Source organism: Oryctolagus cuniculus, chromosome 15, assembly GCF_964237555.1.
Source record: "Oryctolagus cuniculus chromosome 15, mOryCun1.1, whole genome shotgun sequence".
NCBI classification, from domain to species: domain Eukaryota; kingdom Metazoa; phylum Chordata; class Mammalia; order Lagomorpha; family Leporidae; genus Oryctolagus; species Oryctolagus cuniculus.
Window position 1 is genome coordinate 13,508,259 of NC_091446.1, and position 18,015 is coordinate 13,526,273.

At 49.0% G+C, this 18,015-nt stretch overlaps 2 protein-coding genes across 12 annotated transcripts in view; one reads left to right on the forward strand and one right to left on the reverse strand.

Annotated features, from left to right (window-relative positions):
• Nucleotides 1-6,305, reverse strand: part of ENO4 (enolase 4) — a 29,854-nt gene extending 23,549 nt beyond the window's left edge. For 2 of the 3 annotated variants that reach the window (XM_070057158.1, XM_070057160.1), the window contains exons 1-3: nt 5,993-6,305; nt 2,669-2,797; nt 1,717-1,907 (exon numbers count right to left, since the gene is read on the reverse strand). In XM_070057158.1, the coding sequence (XP_069913259.1) occupies nt 1,717-1,907; nt 2,669-2,797; nt 5,993-6,157 (485 nt within the window). In that variant the 5' untranslated portion in view covers nt 6,158-6,305. The remainder of the gene's footprint in view (nt 1-1,716; nt 1,908-2,668; nt 2,798-5,992) is intronic. The other variant, XM_070057161.1, reaches the window with a different exon arrangement.
• HSPA12A (heat shock protein family A (Hsp70) member 12A) overlaps nt 6,019-18,015 on the forward strand; it is a 145,906-nt gene continuing 133,909 nt past the window's right edge. For 2 of the 9 annotated variants that reach the window (XM_051824194.2, XM_017348602.3), the window contains exon 1: nt 6,019-6,158. In XM_051824194.2, the coding sequence (XP_051680154.2) occupies nt 6,156-6,158 (3 nt within the window). In that variant the 5' untranslated portion in view covers nt 6,019-6,155. Of the gene's footprint in view, nt 6,159-6,458; nt 6,595-8,625; nt 11,006-11,326; nt 12,741-18,015 lie in introns of those variants that run through there. The other 7 variants (XM_051824196.2, XM_017348605.3, XM_051824195.2 and 4 more) reach the window with 4 other exon arrangements.

The window sequence follows — 18,015 nt, forward strand, 5'->3', positions numbered from 1 at the left end:
AACAACCCAGATGCGCATGGGACAATGGCTTTAAAGTATTCAAGGACTTTGATTTCAACAGCGAATCCTACATTCAGGAAAACCACCAACATGAGGGCAAAGAACTGACATCTGCACACATGTAAGAACTTAAAGACTACACTGCGGTTGCAGCTTAGCCTAGTGGTTACGATGCCTGCATCCCACACTGGACTGCCTAGGTTGGACTCCCTGCTCCTTCTCCTGACTCCAGCTTCCTGCTAACATGGACCAACGGAAGCAGGCGCGATGGCGCAAGTAATTTGGTTTCTGCCACTGGTGTAGGAAACCATGACCAAGTTCCCAGCCCTAGGTTTCAGCCCTCCTCTTGCCCCCAGCTGTTGCCTAGAGAGTGAATTAGCTTGGGAGCTCTGTCTCTCTCCTCTCAAATGAATGAATGAACTGAAATAAAGCTTTGCATCTCACGTGTCCTTTCTCATTTTCACTTTCAGCAAATCAGGAAAGAGGAAGATGCGGGCTCCAGAAACAAGAGGAAAAAGGACGCTTCCGTGGCATTTCTGTAGGCCTAGAAAGGAAGCAGCCCAGAGGCACAGTTTGGGAACTGAAAACTCCAGGGAGAAAGAAAGGTAACAGAAGGCGTGACTGACGTCTTGGGGGTAAAAAAAAAAAAAAAAAAATAGCAGAGAAGGCCAAATTAAAAATAAATAAGTAGGGACCAGCACTGTGGCATAGTAGGTTAATCCTGCACCTGTGGCACCCGCATCCCATATGGGCACTGGTTCTAGTCCTGGCTGCTCCTCTTCTGATCTAGCTCTCTGCTATGGCCTGGGAAAGCAGCAGAAGATGGCCCAAGTCCTTGGGCCCCTGTACCCACGTGGGAGACCCAGAGGAAGCTTCTGGTTCCTGGCTTCAGATCGGCGCAGCTCTGGCCATTGCAGCCATCTGGGGAGTGAACCAGTGGATGGAAGACCTCTCTCTCTCTCTGCCTCTCCTTCTCACTGTCTGTAACTCTACTTTTCAAGTAAACACATAAAATCTTTAAAAAATAAATATATAAGGAGTCACATTTAGAAACTCCCAAGAAAATTTCAAAAAACTATTCAAAAACATTATCACAAAAGTCACCACTAAACTCTGAAGCAAGGTAAAACGTGACATCGTGCACACTTAAGCAAGTGCTAAAGCTTAAGGAAGGAGAATCCAGTTGAGCTGTATGGCCAAGAGGGTTGTGGCACTGGACCTGCACAAAAGGAAAAGTAACTCTAACCCATGATTTTTCTGGGCACAGCCAAATACTTATAAACACTTACATGGCCTTTGCAACCACAGCTCCCATGGTTTTCACATTTTAGAGTGAACCCACGGGTTGTAGTGGGAGGACAGGATGTGCCAGCCACCAGGACCACATGAGCATGTGAGAAGCCAGAGGTGGCACATGGGGCGGGGGGTGGGGGGCCCATCATCCTCAGTTGATCAAGCTCTCGACTGGATCCTAGGAAAGTGCTGAGCATGAAAAAGAACTGAAATGCGCCTCGTGGCCTTCCACAGTGGATTTCAGCAACACGGTTTGCAGAGAGACAAAACTATTTCACATTAAATTTGCTGCTTTCACTTAAGCTTCTTGCAGCAACTTCCCCACTGCAGAGAGTCCGAGACCCATTTTTCTGGCAGGTGAGGTGGGGAGACAACCGTCCCGGTTTTACCCTTGGCGCTGCTCTTTCCCGGAGGAAGCCGGACCTGAGCGTGTGATCCACGTCCACCTGGCTGGAGGGCTCCACGCCCTGCAGCTCCTCCGTGAGGCTCCGGTTGACCCACTGCACTGCCGTGCTCACCGCCTGGTTCCTCTCCGCTTCCTCCGCCTCGGCCAGCTCCGGCAGCGCGTTCTCGTGGACTTCGAAGTGGGTCGGGACCACCACGGAACAGATGCTCTGCAAACAGCATAAATGTGCCCCACGTTTTCCCTACCTCTTGCGGAAAATAGGAAATTGAATTAACTCAGCTTTTTGATGGGCATGATATTTTATCACCCATTTCAAGGGGAAAATGAGAACATGTACTTTTCTCTGAGATATTTTTAGAGCTGTTGAAGCACTATGGAACTCGGCTTCATTGAACACTTAAAGTGATTACCCGGTTAAAACACCCTTCTAGAAACCCGGCCCTGAACTTCACTTTTCTGACTACCTCTCCAATAAATAACTACAAGCATAGGAACAGAGTGAATCCTAATATTATCTTCCCAGAGATGGCAACAAAATTATTTCTAACAAATATGCCGCAAAGTGAATTGTTCAAATTATTAAAATGAATTTTCTTTATATAAGCTAGTCTGTTTATAAATCACTATATATGAATCTGTAGACCTATATGTTGATCTGCAGAACTCATCACTTGGATAATGTCCAAGGTTTAGCAGGACATTAAACAGGTTTGCCTCATTTTCCTTCTCCATGTTGGACCATGTGCAGATTAGCATGTCATGTATGTATCAAAATTACACTTGACCATAGTAAAGCCATCAAGAGTAGTTGCATGACTCGTGCTTACATGATTGCCTGTGAATGCATGGCAGATACACTGCACAGACACTGAATTTCCACGCATCGATTGTCTGCAGTGTAGGTAAGAGTTGCTAATACACGCAGTGGAACCAGAACATACTGAAGAGCACAGGGAAACTGCTTCATACCTTGGGGAAGTTTTGAACAGTGCAGAAAATTTCCACTTGCAGGGTAGGAAGCCCCAGTCCATCCAGAATACTTTTTCCCACTATTCTGCATATGGTGGGAGGCTTTGCAAGTTTAGAAAAACAGTTGGCCTTTAACACACACATACACAGAGAGAAAACACAGAAATCACAATATGGCATCTCACTGATGTGCCCAAGGGCATTCACGGGTGCCCTGGTTCCCCCCACTCCTCTCCTGGAGTGTCCGTCCCGGGGCCAGAGCTGAGCTGACAGGCACTGCTCGCCCTCCCGTGCTGAGGTTCGGGGCAGCCCGATGCTGAGTCTCCCGTACTTGGGGACAAGTTGTTGTCTGTTGGGCTCACAGCAGAAGCTCATACACTTTTCTTAGTGTGGAGGCCCTGTGTCATCTAATTTGGCAGGCATCTTGCAGTCATCTCAATTCCCTAACCCACCTCTCTGGCCAGCGTACAGAAATGCAGGCATTCCCGAATGCAGTGATGCGTTCAGAGTTAAGAAACCTGAGGTGGGCTGGGATTTATTCCTCCCAGCACAAGGCATCTGATACTTGGTGAAGACATTCAGCAGCTCTTCCTCACTTCCCATTGGCTCATACGTGGTCCCTTGTGTTCGAAGAGCCAGACCGGCAACCTTAGTAACAGCCATTCCATTGATGTGGAAAAGCAGAGACCTTTGGGAGAGATCTAAGAAAGGGACCAAAGAAAGAAGAGGAGGCTGATAGAGAATGCGCACTCCACGGGGCTGAGTGGAAGGGTTCTCCACGGCACTGCTGTGCGAGAAGCAGGAACTGGAGAGAGGAGGAGGAGAAAGCGAAGGTACTCTCTCCTTGCCTCTGTATTATAGAGTACGGGGCTCTTTGTTTCCTAGTGGACCAGGTCTCCGATCAGGGTCAGGGACTTCCTCTGACACTCACAGCCACATGTCGGCTCAGAGGGCAGGCCTGGGCGGCTAAAGCCAAAGTCAGCTGTGAAGCCAGCCACGCCCTCGGAGGTCTGGATGCTACAGCAGAGTGAGCACCTGCATGACTTTAGATAGCATCCGGAGACGGCGCAGTGCTGACCTGGTGTGTTACAGCTGAGTCCACTGAGCATCTACGGCGCGCTACACTGTGTGTTAGCGAGGGAAGGGAACGGACGTTTTTAATGTGCTCGACGTGTACTTAAGGGAGTGATTATGTCATCTTTATCACTGTATCACCTACCGCAGTGCAGGACAAAGGATCCCTTGAGTTACATCTTCAGTGGATGAATGTCAGCCATGTCCCTGCATACTGTGTATACACCGTCCTTAAATCCTCAACACAAAATCTCCACTCACCCAGAGGAGCAAACTAAATCACATGAGCAATGTATAATTATCTACTGCTTTGTCACTGACCACCCAAAACTTAATGGCTTCAACCATTTATTTACTCTGATTCTGCAATCTGGGCTGGGCTCAACTCCCTTCACTGGTTGTGCCTGGGGTCTCATACAGATGCAGCCCAGTGTCTCAGCTGGGAGGGTTGGATCAGCCAGGGCCCAGCTGGGCATCTGTCTCGCTCTACGTGATTTCTCCCCCTCCAGCAGGGTAACTGGACTTCCTCATGGTGCGGTGACCAGCTTCCAAGATGAGTTTCAATAAGCAGGCACTTAGCAAACCTCTGTTTCTATCCTGTCTGCCACGGTCCTACTGATCAAAGCAAGGCACGTGGCCAAATCCACGCTCACAGTGGGAGGGACTTACGTAACAGAAGTGTGTTCACTGGGAGACTACCCACGTTGTACTCTACCGCAGCAGGTAAGTGGCAGCTAAGAATCACGCCCGCATCCGCCTGAGTCCCAATCCCAAAGGAACAAATGGCATTGCTACTGCCAGCAAGGACCTCACCCATCCCTGAATTCCCAGGTCTGAGAAGGACAGAAGAAATGGCATCGGAGCTGAAACAGCCAACAAACAAGGGAGGGAAGTGGAGGCCAGACCCTTCAGTTGAGGGCTCAGGATAAGCAAAGGGGAGGGCAGCGGGAAACTTCAAGTTTTAGGGAATTGGAAGTGGTCCAAGATAGAGGATGGGGGAGGGAGTGGGGACAAGCCTGTTACCCACAGGTAGGGTTGAGCATTATGAACCACACACATCCGGAGTGCGATCTCACTCAGCAAGCAAGGGGAAGCCACGGGAGGTTTCTGACCGAGAGCACTGTGGTCAGACTAGGGCATCAGGAACATCGCTCTGGCAGCCCCATGAGGAGGGACTTAGAAGGAAAGATTGGATGGGAACAAGGAGGGCAAAACCTAGGGCGGTGACTACGAAGATAAAAAGGAGAGCTTCCTGTCAATGCAACTCCTGCAAGTCCTTCTCGAAGTCCAAGGCAAGGCTCTCCTGCCTGGGGGCCCTCCCATCCCTGCATTCCTTTAACTGGCATCAGTGATGTCTCTCAATGCAGTACACACCCACGTTTCACCGTATCTTTGTCTCCAAGGATTATACCTACCAGTGGCTGCTGTCCCTAACCAAGTGACACGCTTCCAGAGAGCTGTGCAAACCAATGTCCTGGGAAGAGACTGACCCTAGGGACCGAGAGTCCAGGTCCCTGGTCCTAGCTTGCATGCGAGCACCTGTGAGATAAGGTGTCTTTGTAAAATGAGAAAATTCACCTAGGAAACTTCCCAGAATTCCTCTAGCAAGGAAGAGCAGAGAATGAAACCAGTCAAGCACTGTTGCCTTCAGCCCACAACGGTTCTCGGGTGTCCACTGGGTACCACACACCCTGCTGGGTGCCAGGCACACAGACCTGGGCTGATTTGTTTAGTTTGCTTCTGTGACTCTTGGGAAAATCATTTAAATTCACCGGGCCACGTTATCTGTAAAACGGGAATCGTAATCTGTATCTCGTTCTACGGAGTAAGAGCCATGAGGCCCGCAGCTCTGGGGGCTCAGTAACCGGAGCTCACGCGCTGCCTGGGGAGGCTGCCTCGAATTACAGGACACGTAGGAAATGCTATAGGAACACAGCAGGGCGACAAGTCCAGAGCCCAGCGGGCCAGGCGGGGGCCGGGCAGGGGGGAACCAGGCTCCAGGCAGAGGACCGCGTTCCCGCCTTGAGATCTGGACGCAGAGGGAGCCGGCTGGACGCGGCCGCAGCCCTCTCTCCAGCTGCAGCCTCCCTAGCGCCGCAGGGATCCTTCAGGGATCCCCCGACCTCCTCCCCGCCAACGGCACCTGCCGGTGCGACCGAGGCCGGCCCGATGCGCATGCGCGACTCCGCGGCGCACGCGCACCGCGTTGCCGCAGCGCGGGGCGGCAGGTTGCGCGTCCCAGGTCCCTACCAGGTGCCCGTAGACGTCTGCGGGCTGGAGGTAGAAGGTGGAGTTGAGCAGCTCTTCCAGCCTGCGCGGAACGCCGTTCTCCTGGTAGTACTCCATCGCCTGCTGCTTCAGCTTCCGCAGCTCCCTAGCGGTCCCAGAGCTGCGGCTGCCGCTGTCTTCCCCCATGGTAGGAGATTCGAGGCTCCGGCGGGGTTTAGCCTGGGGGCCCGCGAGCGTCCTCCCGTCGCCAGGCAACGCAGCGAGATCCCGAGCGCAGATCTCGCGAGCCTTCCAGCCTTCGTTTCCTCCCGCGGCGGGTTCCGCGAGTCGCCCCCTCCTCAGCACCTGCGGCGAGGGGCTGGGCCCGGGGCCCCGCGTTCTCGAACCCGAGTCTGGCTCCTTCCCGGCCACGTTTTCCACCGCCGGCGGGACGGGGCGGTGTCTAGCGACCTCGCGAGGCGCGCGGGCGGCGCGCTCCGGGGAGAGGCGTGTGAGGACCCCGAGTACTCTGAGCGCGCCGCGGGAAGTCCCAGACACCCTCCCTTCGGCCCCGTAGTTGTTACCCACCTGCCCGGAGCCGGGCAGAGGCGAAGTCCGTGGAGTTTCGGGGCTAAGCAGACGGGGTGAGCGCCCTGCGGGAGGTGACGGCCGGGGCAGGACTTGGGGGAGGGAAGCGGTGTCCGCGGGCCCAGTGCCCCCCCCGAGTCCGAGCGGCCCCGTGGCTCCGACCCCCAGCAGGTGACCCACGCAGGTGCGGGGCGCTAGCTGGCGTGGTCGAGCAGATCCCTTAAAGGGTCGGAGCCGCGCGGTGCTCGCGTGGAGGGCGGACTCTCGCGCCCGCTCCGGACTTGGACACGAGACGGGGACACGCGGCTGGGCCGGCTGCGTCAACACGGGCGTCCTTCGCGTGGTTTAGACGAACGCCACACTCTGAACTCGCCCCGTGTTTTCTCTGCGAGAGAGCGTCAGGCACCTGCCTCCCCCTCCCTGCTGGAAGCCCCGTGATGCGGGGCGCTGAGTCCGGGCCGAGAGGTGTAGGGTGACCCTTTCTACAAAGCAGGCCGGGTCTGCTGCTGCTGTCTTCCATCTGACCTGGGTGCCGTTGTCTTCTCGCCCTGGACACCCACACCTGGATGTCCGCGTTGAGCCCTCCCCCCCCCCCCCCCCCCAAGCCATATGCCACACTCCAGCTCTCACTCCAGCCAGACCTTTGTCGCAGCACCGCTGGTACTTCCTGAGCCACTGAGTTTAGCCCTCAGCGTTATCTTTCCTCATTCGGCACTTTATTCCTTAAACCTTACGACTGTTCCATTTGAGAGGGAGAGAGAGCTCCCATCTGCTGGGTCACTCCGCAGATGCTTGCCGTGGGGGAGGCTGGGTCAGAACTGAAGCCAGGAGCTTGGATAGTATTCCAGGTCTCCTCTGTGTGTGTGTCACCGCAACCCAGTTACCTGGGCCATCACCACTGCATTAGCAGGAAGCTGGAGCCAGGGACTGGAGCCGGGTTGAACCGGCTGCTGGACCCAGGCCTCCTAACTGCTAGGCTGAGCACCCCTTCCTGACTTGGCATTCAAGGATACTTGAAGTGTCTCCTTCCAGAGTGTTTTGGGGTCTCCCTTCTAGAACCCGTTGGCCTGAGTGCCTTGGGAGTAGGGACTGGGTCAGTGTTGTTCAGCCCTGCACCCACAGTGGCAGTACATTATCTGACTCAGTGGATGCTCACTAAGTGGTTTTTGAGAGAATGAATGGGATCAGTAGACCCTTCAGAGTGAAGAAGGCGTGTGGTAGCCTGGCTGGGGCAAAGGGTTTGTTTCCAGGAATAGTGAGAATTAGGGGCAGAAAAGGAACCTGGGGCAAGATTGTGAAGGGACTAGAGCGAGCACAAATTCCTGAATGCAAGATGGAAGTGGTGGGTAGCATTGATGGGTTATTCTGCACCCAGGAGACCAAGTAGAAAGTCATACAGGTCCAAGGGACAAAACAATGGTGGTAACAATGATGGAAGAGATGGGAGAGGAAGGAGGGATGGAAAAGGCTTTGTGTGGCTGGATCAGGGTTGGGGAGCCAAAGGTGACGACGGGGCTGATGGTCCACTCTTAGAGTTGACGGAGTAAACGAGTGCTCTGGTTTCGGAGGCGACAGCCATGCGTTGGGTTTTAAAGGTGTAGGGTTTGAGAGACTGAAGATGCTGACACACAGGGTTGCAGGTTAAAGAAAGGACGGAGGAGTCCCCTCGAGGGAAAAGGGCAGGATCCTTCCGTGGTGAGGCCTCACACTGGGTGCTGGGTGGTGACTCCGCGCCTCCTGCCCCCACCGCGCTTCTCCTCTCAGAGCGAATCCACAGCAGCAATTGGGAAGGACTGTATTTCAGACACAGGAGAGAGCAAGGAGCTATAACAAGAAACAAGCAAACAAGGCCCAGAGGAAAGGAAAAAGTTCAAATCACACAGTCTAGGGCAGAGACTTTGGGAAATGTGTCAGGGGTGTGTGTGTGCGTGTGTGCGTGTGCATGCCGACTTGCTGAGAATAATCTGAGGGATGGGTGCTAGTGTGTTAACTGCGTCTCCTTGGGTGATGGAAATCATATGAGTTTTATTATTTGAAAGGCAGAGTTGAGCTGGGAGGAGAGACAGAGATCTTCCATCCAGTGGTTCACTCCCTAAAGCCGCAATGGCTAGACCTGGGCCAGGCCAGAGCCAGGATCCAGGAGCTCCTTCCAGGTCTCCCACATGGGCGCTGGGGCCCAGGCACTGGGGCTATATTCTGCTGCTTTCCCAGGCGCGTTAACAGGGAGCTGCATCGGAAGAAGAGCAGCTGGCACTTGAACTGGAGCCCATATGGGATGCCGGCGCTGCAGGCGGTGACTTAACCTACTGTGCCACAGCACTGGCCCCCATATGAACTTTAATTTTCTTCTTTTCATATGTTAGAAGTATCTGATCTTCCTAAAATGAATGAATTACTTGTGCACCTTTGGAAAATTACATTTAAAGCATTTGAGGGAAGGGTGTTAAGTCAGAGGTTACTGGAAGACTGAGGACAGAAGAGATTACTAGGAATTGAGTTGTTGCCTCATAGACTCTTTCCATCATCTCACTACCTGGAGGCAAAGCATAAATAAATGGAACTGCCGCTCCAGTCTCATTTTGTCACTCAGCCAGCCAATATTTATTAAATGCCAGGCACTGTTCCAGGCACCAGGGAAAGAGCAGTGAGTACCATCAATCACATCCCTTCTCTTCATGGCACTTAAGTCCCAATAGCATCCAGTAGCACTTAACAATCATTGGAACAAATGACTGAAGCCATAAAAATAAAGGCATTTTGAGAAGTTGTTAGGCTAAGGGTTTATTAATAGTCTATTAGTCTTGACAGATCCAGAGTCAATAAAATGGTCATGAATCTTGCCGTGGTGAAGTTTTCCTTAGCTGTTAGGAGCACTGGAGATGCAGCTGAAAGATATGCAGGTGCAGATGTTGCAGTCCGCACATCCCTTGTCTGAGCGCCGCCATCACTAGGTTTGTGTTTCATACTGAGACCAAATGTCCTGCGGCACCTTCAGAGCATCAGAGCTCAAAAGAGGGAGGGCGGTGCTAACCCTAAAGGCACCAATCTGGGGAGTTCAAGATTGGAGGGAGGGAAGGTGCCTGAAGCTCACCCACAGAGCTCGTGCCGCCTCCTTTGGAAAGAGGAAATGGTGTGGGAGAGAGGCTCAGCTCTCACTGTTAGTGTCCTGTGCCTTGTATGGTGTGAGACAGGGACTATTTTGAGGGAATGAGGAAACCTGAGTTGGAGTCCAGCTGTCCCTAAGACCTTGACCTCATCTGCAACAAGCAGGTTTGAACTGCCTCAGTGTTTCCTCACCTTTTTTGAGCTTGGAAACTATTTTAACAACAAAAGAAATTGAGCCCCTGACCCCTGCCATGTAATCATAGATAGCTGTAGTGACAGAAAGTCCAGAAGTACTTTTAGAGACCTTCATATTTTATTCATGGAAACTCTGCATATGGAAAGACTATGTTTACAGGCAAGCCATTAGTGATTTGGGGGGTGTGTTTGGAATTGTGGGTCCCCTGTAGAGTCCACAGGCTTCCCGACGACCTTGATACGGAACCACAAAACTGGGCCTGTCCATCCTCGATCTGTCCTACTTTGTAGCACTGACTCAAGAAAAAATACCAGGGTACATTATTAGTCTGTTCCGACTTGCTAACTGAAGCTCCCTCCTAGAGGAAATGAACCATCCTCCAGTCTGCAGCTCTAAGATTTTCTAAGCTGTGTCAGACATATCCTAAACGAGTGAGATTGAAGAAAAAATGTATTTTTCATTTTCCCCCCTTAATCTTACCCAACACCTCTATTTCAGTTGGGGCTTTAATGTTCAGAAGTGATTGTTTAGCTGTTATTTTGGGGTTGCTATCAAGTGCTTGTTAATCCCCCCTTCCTGCATTGGACATCTGTGTTGCATATCATTTTTCATGGGGAACTAATGAACATGATTGCAGGTGCCTTTAATTATAGAATCATAGCAGCTAGAGACAGAATAGATGGAAAATGTTGCCTTTTCCTCACCTAGAAAATGGGAGTATTAATGTTAACTTTCCTCACCCAGTTGTCCTGGATGAGAAATATGATTGCCAAGCTGATTATAAATACAAATAGCTGTAAATTAAGTGCTAAGGAATAATTTGACTAACAAAAAAAGAAATGTTTAATTTGTTTATTTCCTATAAAGATGTCTCCCGGAAGTAGTCATTAGCACTGTAGTAATAACAAAAACAACCAAAAAAAAAAAAAAAAAAACCACAGCAGAAACTCTCTTTGAGCTCTTTTATGTGCCTAGAACTTTATCCCAGTGAATCTGCAAAACAGCCACAAAAGGTAAGTGATCAGCCCAGGGTTCCACAGTTAATCAGTAGCACGGGTGGAATTTGAACCCAGGCCCAGCTGACTCCATGGCTTTGCATTTCCGGGCTGCTCCCTGTGTCTCAGAGGCAGCACCGTGAGACTCCAGCGCCCTTTCTGGAGGAGCGGGTGAGTTGCTCACAGGGAGGTGGTGGAGAAAGGGTGCTGATGGGTGCTGATAATCTCCTGATCCCTGCTTCTCAGGGCTGCGCAGGAGGATCACTGGGGATTCTCCCAGCCTCCATGCGCCATTAGGCTCTAAGCACTGTGTGCAGACGTGTTGGCTCCCGTGGACACATAGAATATCGAAAAATGAAGATGCTTGGGCCTTACCCCAGACCCATCCAGCTGGACTCGCTAGGGGTCAGGGCCCATGCGTGGAGGTGTTTTTTGTTTTTTTGTTTTTTGTTTTTTGTTTTTTGTTTTCAATATGTGATGTTAATGTGCAAGGTTGAGAACTGCTATAAAAGATTTCTCCACGGATCGTGTCACAAGTGGAGTGGCTGAGGCTTGACCCAGGAATGATTTGATCATGGGTACAACCACGAAGGCCTAGAAGTGTCAGGGCTTAGAATTAGCCTGTTTAGGCCGAAATCCTGGTTCTTTCTGTTCCTAGCAGTGCGACCTTGCACAGACTAATCTCTCTGAGTCCATTTCCTCATCGGCTAATATTTTCATATTTTAATAAGGATTAGATTTAAAAATCCACATAGACTTCTTCCTACCCTGCCTAACATGTAGTAAATGGTGCTATTGCCAGAGAAAAGAAGGGAAAGGACAGTGGAATATTTTTGAGTAGGTTTGCAGTGTTTGTGAAACCTTTATTTAGTTTTGCACAAGAATTCAGACTGAATTGAGTAAGGAGGGGAAGCTCCTTTAGGAAGGGAGGTTAGTGGCCCCTGGAGATCTCTCACTTTATCCTTCAGTGTTCGTTCATTAGAAAGTTAGAAGTTAGAAAGTTGCTGTGTAGTTTCTGGCTTGCTTCCCCGCAGAAAGCCGAAAGCCGGAGCTGAGGTCTTACTGTGGTGGCTCGAAGCTGGCGTCCTGTCAGGGCCTGTTTCAGATTCAACCTTCCGGTCATTTGTGCAAAGGCCTTTGACACTGAAGACCAAAAGATACTGTCGGGGATGCTGCTGCTGGCAGTTTAATTGGTATTTTTCAGGGGACGGACACACACTTTCTGTGTGGGCAGAGAGGACCTGGAAGTAGGGCAGTTGTCCAGTGAGCTCAGCCAAGGAAGAGCAAAGGGAAAAATCAGGCGAAAGGAATTCTTTTTAAGCAAGCTAATTTTCCCATGTTTAAATAGATAATTTTTTTTTACCTTTATGGAAGTCGACACAAGGGTATTTTAATGGCATAATTACAGGGCCAATAAAAGAAATATGTAAAATATCCTCACAAAGTCCAGGTTTTCTAATTTGTACTTCTTAACAGAAAAGTAGCAAAACAAATATTGTAATTGCATTTATTGTGAGTGAAGGAAGTGTTAAACGTGTTGTCCACATAGGGGGCAGCAAAGAAGAAAGCAAGCGCCCCAGTTCAGGCACAGTTCGCTGTTTTGTCAAGTCCGGGCTAAAAATGCTTTCTCTGTGAGGTTACAAATATCCATTTGGTTTGTTTCCTGGCCCCTGAGAGCCCTGTGCCTACCTATTTTGTTGTTGCACTTGAATGAGAGTTAATAAATTGTTTGACTTTTGTAATTAAACTTAAGAACCCGACTGAAGGGGATTTTAACTTCCCTGAAAATGTACTTTAAGTTAATCTGCTTAAGAGGAATTATCTGTTTCTTGTTAGCAAAATCCAAAGACTATCTGCCTTTATAACTGATGTTTCTACAGGCCCGGCCATGAATCTTACAGGAACGGTAAACTTTCAAAAACTTGTTTGGGGGAACCAAAAAGCTAAGTTACCAGAAATTTCGATCTTTCTCTTTACTTTAACTGTTGGCCAAGCTCAGGGTGGTGGTTTTGCTGCTATTGTGTTGTTACTGTTTTTCTGCCTTGATTTGCCTTCTGGAAAGTCACCTATTTAAGAAGTTTGAGAATTCTAGTTATTTGAGTATTTTAAAAATATACTAGTCACAAATGCAGATTAGGAATTGTTGAAGAGTTTTAGTGTGGGGGATAAATTCCCAGGGCTTTTTAGCAAATAAAATCATTTAAGGCAAATTGCTCAATACCAATTTAGCTACACTTCTTTCTTTTATTACAATCATATATAAATTATTATCATTGGAGCCCTGTGCACTTCCGGAATTATTCAAGGTGACATGTGAATGAATCTCAAGTGTGTTAGATGACATTTTTGAGCCAAAATTTTAATAGTACACTGACGTGTGTGCCAAGAAGGGATAATGTGCTCTTGATTCTGTTTTTTAATTAAATAATATATTCTGTGATTATGCCTTCAAGATCTTGGATGGAAAAATCAGTCGTGTTTCCTTCGTACCTGACGGAGAAAGTTTAGTGGGAATAAGGGACTGAAACGCTGTTTCCGGAGCGGAAAGGGTTTGAAGGTGCGATTGCTGCTGCTGCTCCGCGGCCGCACAGCTGTCTAAGTGCCGCCGCTTGGAGGGACCTGCAGCATCTGACACAGTTGTCCCCCGAACCGCAGCAGGCCTGATGCGTCAGGGTAATTGTGTGTGAAGGGCCTTTCACTTGGAAATAAATGAAGCCAAGTGAAATTTGGAATAACAGTATCCGGGTGCTTTGGTGTGTTTGGATGTGTCTGTGTGTGTGTGTGTGTGTGTGTGTGTGTGTGTGTGGACCAGGCCAGGGAAGCGTCATCCAAGGGTCTCCTAGCGTTTCCCACTCCCACCCCTCTGCCCCTGAGGACCCGGGACTTGGTCCACAGTCACTGCTAGACTCCAGTAAAACTTTTGAGTCGGTTTATGAACAACCGACTGGTCTAAAACGTCCCTGAGCCGCCTAGGTGATGGTGCCCCCGTGTCGGCCTCTCTGGGCGTTTGGAAATAGAGGCGGTTGTGAAACCAGCTCAGGCAGCAGGCCACCCTCCAGGTTGACCTTAGATCTCGGCACTTGCCACGGCATTTTTCCACCCCTGAAATTTTTATAGTACAGTTCCCACTTCTTTTTGATGTAAAGTTACCCCATGCCAAAGAATTGCTGGGGTTTCCTTTAGCTTGTGGATGTGACTTGAGCCTCTTGCCTGATGGTAAATACTTTCTTTCCTTTACAGCCAGCTGGTCAGGAAAAATCAGGTTCTGCGCTGATTTTGAAAATACAAAACCAAAGGCTATTTTGCAGGGTGAAAACAAAGGATTATAGGCATGACTTTAATTGAAAGAATGAATTTTGAAATGAATGCGAGTTTTCCAATTTGTTAGCTTTAAAAGGAGTATGGTCCTTGTGTCATCCTTTATTTACTGAACGTACAGTCACTTTGAATTCTTAGCTAAGCGCTTTACGAGAAAATATTCTGTTCAATTCATAATTTTTGTGTATTCTTATAAACCTAATGCAAAATTATTTGTCTTTTTGTGAGATTTTTAAGAAGCAATTAAAATAAATTCAAAATTACAAGAATTCCTTTAATTTATATTTTCAATGAGCTTTATCTCCAAATATTATTTGTTATATGAAAATAAAAAGAATCACCATTTTTAAGCTAAAAATAACTATATAACTATAAAGGTTTGACCTTTAATTCACTAGGGGCGTGCTTGGAACTTTTCACTCTCTTTTTTTCAAGACTTAATGCTAAGGAAAAAAAGCACCATCTTTTTTGACATAAAACTAGCCCCTGGCCAGTGGGTCAGACACATCACACGCACACGCGCCTGTCCGTCTTGGGTCAAGGCTCGGTTTTCACATCTGGGTTAGTCCGTCCCGGTGTTTGGACTGTGTCTCCGACTTTGCTCTCTAAACGTGGGCTTTAGGATACACCTCCTGCCCCCATCTCATCTACTTTTAACAACAGGTGCAGGTAAGACTACAGGTTTTGTGTATGCTGGGCACCTGCGCCTGGCCCCTGGGAACCAGTCCTGCTTGTGTTAGCTACCAGGGTGCATCTGTTTCAGTTGAATATTTTAAAATAAGCTGTAACTCTGGAAGGCGATGACTGGAGGAAGGGGACTGTGGCCTGTATCAAACTGGGGGAAAAACAGAGTGTGGGAAAACTCCTCGTGCTACTTAGCGCTTTCTGACTTTTGAAAGAAAGGAAACTTTGCAGTAGGCAATTCAGAGAAGAACTGTAGGAAACAAAAACAGCAGAGCACGGCTCTTCGTGGGCTGGGGGTGGACCGTGCTTATCTAGCGTCAGGGAGGTCTCCCTGAAACAGTGGTCGAAGGGTTCATTTGGAATGATCTTGAGCTTTCTGCCGAGGCATAAAATAGTCGAATCTTTTCCTCCCTTAGCCAGTGACTCTGTCTTTATCCAGGAGCTATAAAGCAACATTTAGGCTGCCAGCATTTTCTGACCAGAAAGTACAAATATGTGCACGTGTTCTGCGGTGAACATTTGAATATTTCACCAGGTACTGGTATCCATCATCCCCAACATTAGCTTTTTATTTAAGCATAAGGGAAGGTAACATTTCTGTGTGTGGACTCTTAGTGGGTGAGATACATGTCAGTTGACAAATGCGTTTACTGGGTAAATAAAGTGCTGGGGTGGACATGTCTGATGCTCACTGCCTCCACAGATGTGCGATCTGTCTTACAGATACGTGCTAGCAAGGAGCAGAACCCTCAGCCCTCAGTCAGCCGTGTGGCCACACAGCAGCAGTACACACGTTTTTAAATGCATTACTTCATTTTTGAACACCTGCCCAACATCTTTCCAAGCCTTGTTTAGGATGAAGTTCAAACAAATGTAACCTCAGGTGAATTTCTCCCCACGAGGTCAGGTGGCCTAAAATGTGCTCAGAGCTCCGAGTGGAGCGTGAGCCGTGGAGAGGATTCTGTTGCCTGGGACCTCCCGCAGCATCACACGGAAGCCTGAGGAGGTGCAGAAGTGAAAGCAGTCCCCGGGCTGCTGTCAGACGCGACCTTCCTTCCCGGGGGGAGAGCCGCACTCTCGGCTTGCCTTCTCCTCCTCCAGTATCCAGGAACACGGAGGAGGGACAGAAGACTGTCCAAGCACGGGCTCTCGGGGAGCTCAAGTAGCGGACACCGGCCCTGGGGAGGCTGGCCACCTGCCTCCTCCACCCAGATGGCCAGATTCCGGTGCCGCCTGGTCTCACTCTTGCCCTCTGAGTGCCTTTCTTTACCAGTGGGCTTTGGTTTCTGGCCTGGTCTCTCCTGTTCTTGGCTGCTGGGCTTAACCCACCTCCTCTGTGTTAACTGCCCACCTGACAGACAAAGCCTCTAGAAATGATCCATTGTGCATCTGTTTGCCGTTACGTGAATCCGTGTTAAATTATTTTAGAGAAGGGTCTCAGATCCAGGTAGAACTTTTGGAGTCATTTAGTTCCACATTGTATTTAGTTCTATTTTATCTAATTATAAATCTATTTAAATATCTAAGGATATTTAGGGATACTGCAAAAAGTTCCTGGAAAAATGGGATTAAAAATAAGTTTAATTTGGTGCAAAAACAAAAAATTGAAATCCTTGCATGTTTTTTCAGAATACACATTTTCCACAAACTTTTTGAGAACATTGCCTATGCATGGATTGCGGAATCTTTTGCACCAAAATAAACTCATCTTTTAATTCCATTTTCCATGAACTTTGGGAAGTACCCTTGTTTCATTTCCAGACAAAAATAATATCTTCCAACATAAGCAAATAGAAAAAAATTTAAGTTTCTGGTTAGGGGCTGTTTACATAATTCTCATATCTGGGAACCAGTTTATTTTATGAGTGTGATTTTAAAGAATTTCTTTTTTATTTTTTTGCATGTTCCTTATACAAAAAGGAAAAATAACTTTCATTAAACACAGTATATGTTAGTGTGTGTGTGTGTGTGTTGCTGTCCTGAAGATCATGTGTAGTCTGAAATATTAAAAGATTTCAGAATCTCAGATCCTCAACTCCCAAGAAAATAAAACGCTGTACCTACATATGGAACTTGTACCATGTCCTTTGTCACAAGGTTTGGCCGTTAGAAAGCTTTATGGGGCGGATTGTCAGTGGCCCTGGATGGCCAAGTCCCCTGCATACCCTCTTTGTCAGAAAGCAGGCATGTGTTCTGCCCTTTTATAAAAAGTATAATAATGAGCGCATCCTGTGCGATTCCTGCACCAGCTACCGAAGAGCATGCATGGCTCATCCTGGTGAGAGGTGACTCACCTGAGGCCTTGTTCCCACACAGGTAACGCGTCAGCGTGGTGCACAGCACGTGGGGCTTCCCCCAGTTAGGCAGACAGAGTCTCATTTAGGAAGGAACTTAGGCTTTCGCCTGTCGGAGGCGAGTGAAACCATCGCCAGGAGCTGTCTGTTTCGCTGACAGGTCCGTGCCTGCGACAGAGCGGTTTTCCCCCAGGTGCACGACTCCCTCGCGTTGGTGTGGCAGGGACTATTTAATAAAGGTGTTTACGACAGCCCCTGAAGTGTGTGGTCTGCGTTCCCACGGCGTGTCGCTGCTGCCGCCAAGTGACAGGTCTGAAAACTCGGCAAATCCTCCCCCGGAGCAGAGCGTCTGCTGGCCTCCTGGACAACGATAGCGCCCGTTTCTGAGAGCGGAGAGGGCGACTCCTGCCTGTCGCTGGACCACGTGGGCGGCCGCGGCCTCCCCGGCGTCTGAGACAAGGACCACCTTGGGGGTGGAGAAGAGGATTTCCGTCTCTGAACTACTGTGTCTAGTTTTTAGGATTGCAGGGGGTTTTGTGTTGTTGGTCTGTTGGCTTTTTTTTTTCCCTGTTTGGTTACTTGCCTGCCATTGCACATAAAAATCCTATGGGAAGGAAATTCCCCGTCTTAAAAATCCATCAGTCACACCACAAACTTGTAAGTGCAGGAACACACAAGTCTTTGGGATGCATGCAGACTGTTCCCTTCAGCAGGCGCATTCTTGAACGGGGCTAAGAGCTTTTCAATTGCTGTGACATTTTCAGCCAGGGAAGGGGGAGTCGTCGCAGCGCAATGTTTTACAGGCAATTACTTTATATGATCAATGGAGCAATTCCCCTTCCAGAATGGAACCAAAGCGATCAAGTTAAATCATTAAAGAGAGAA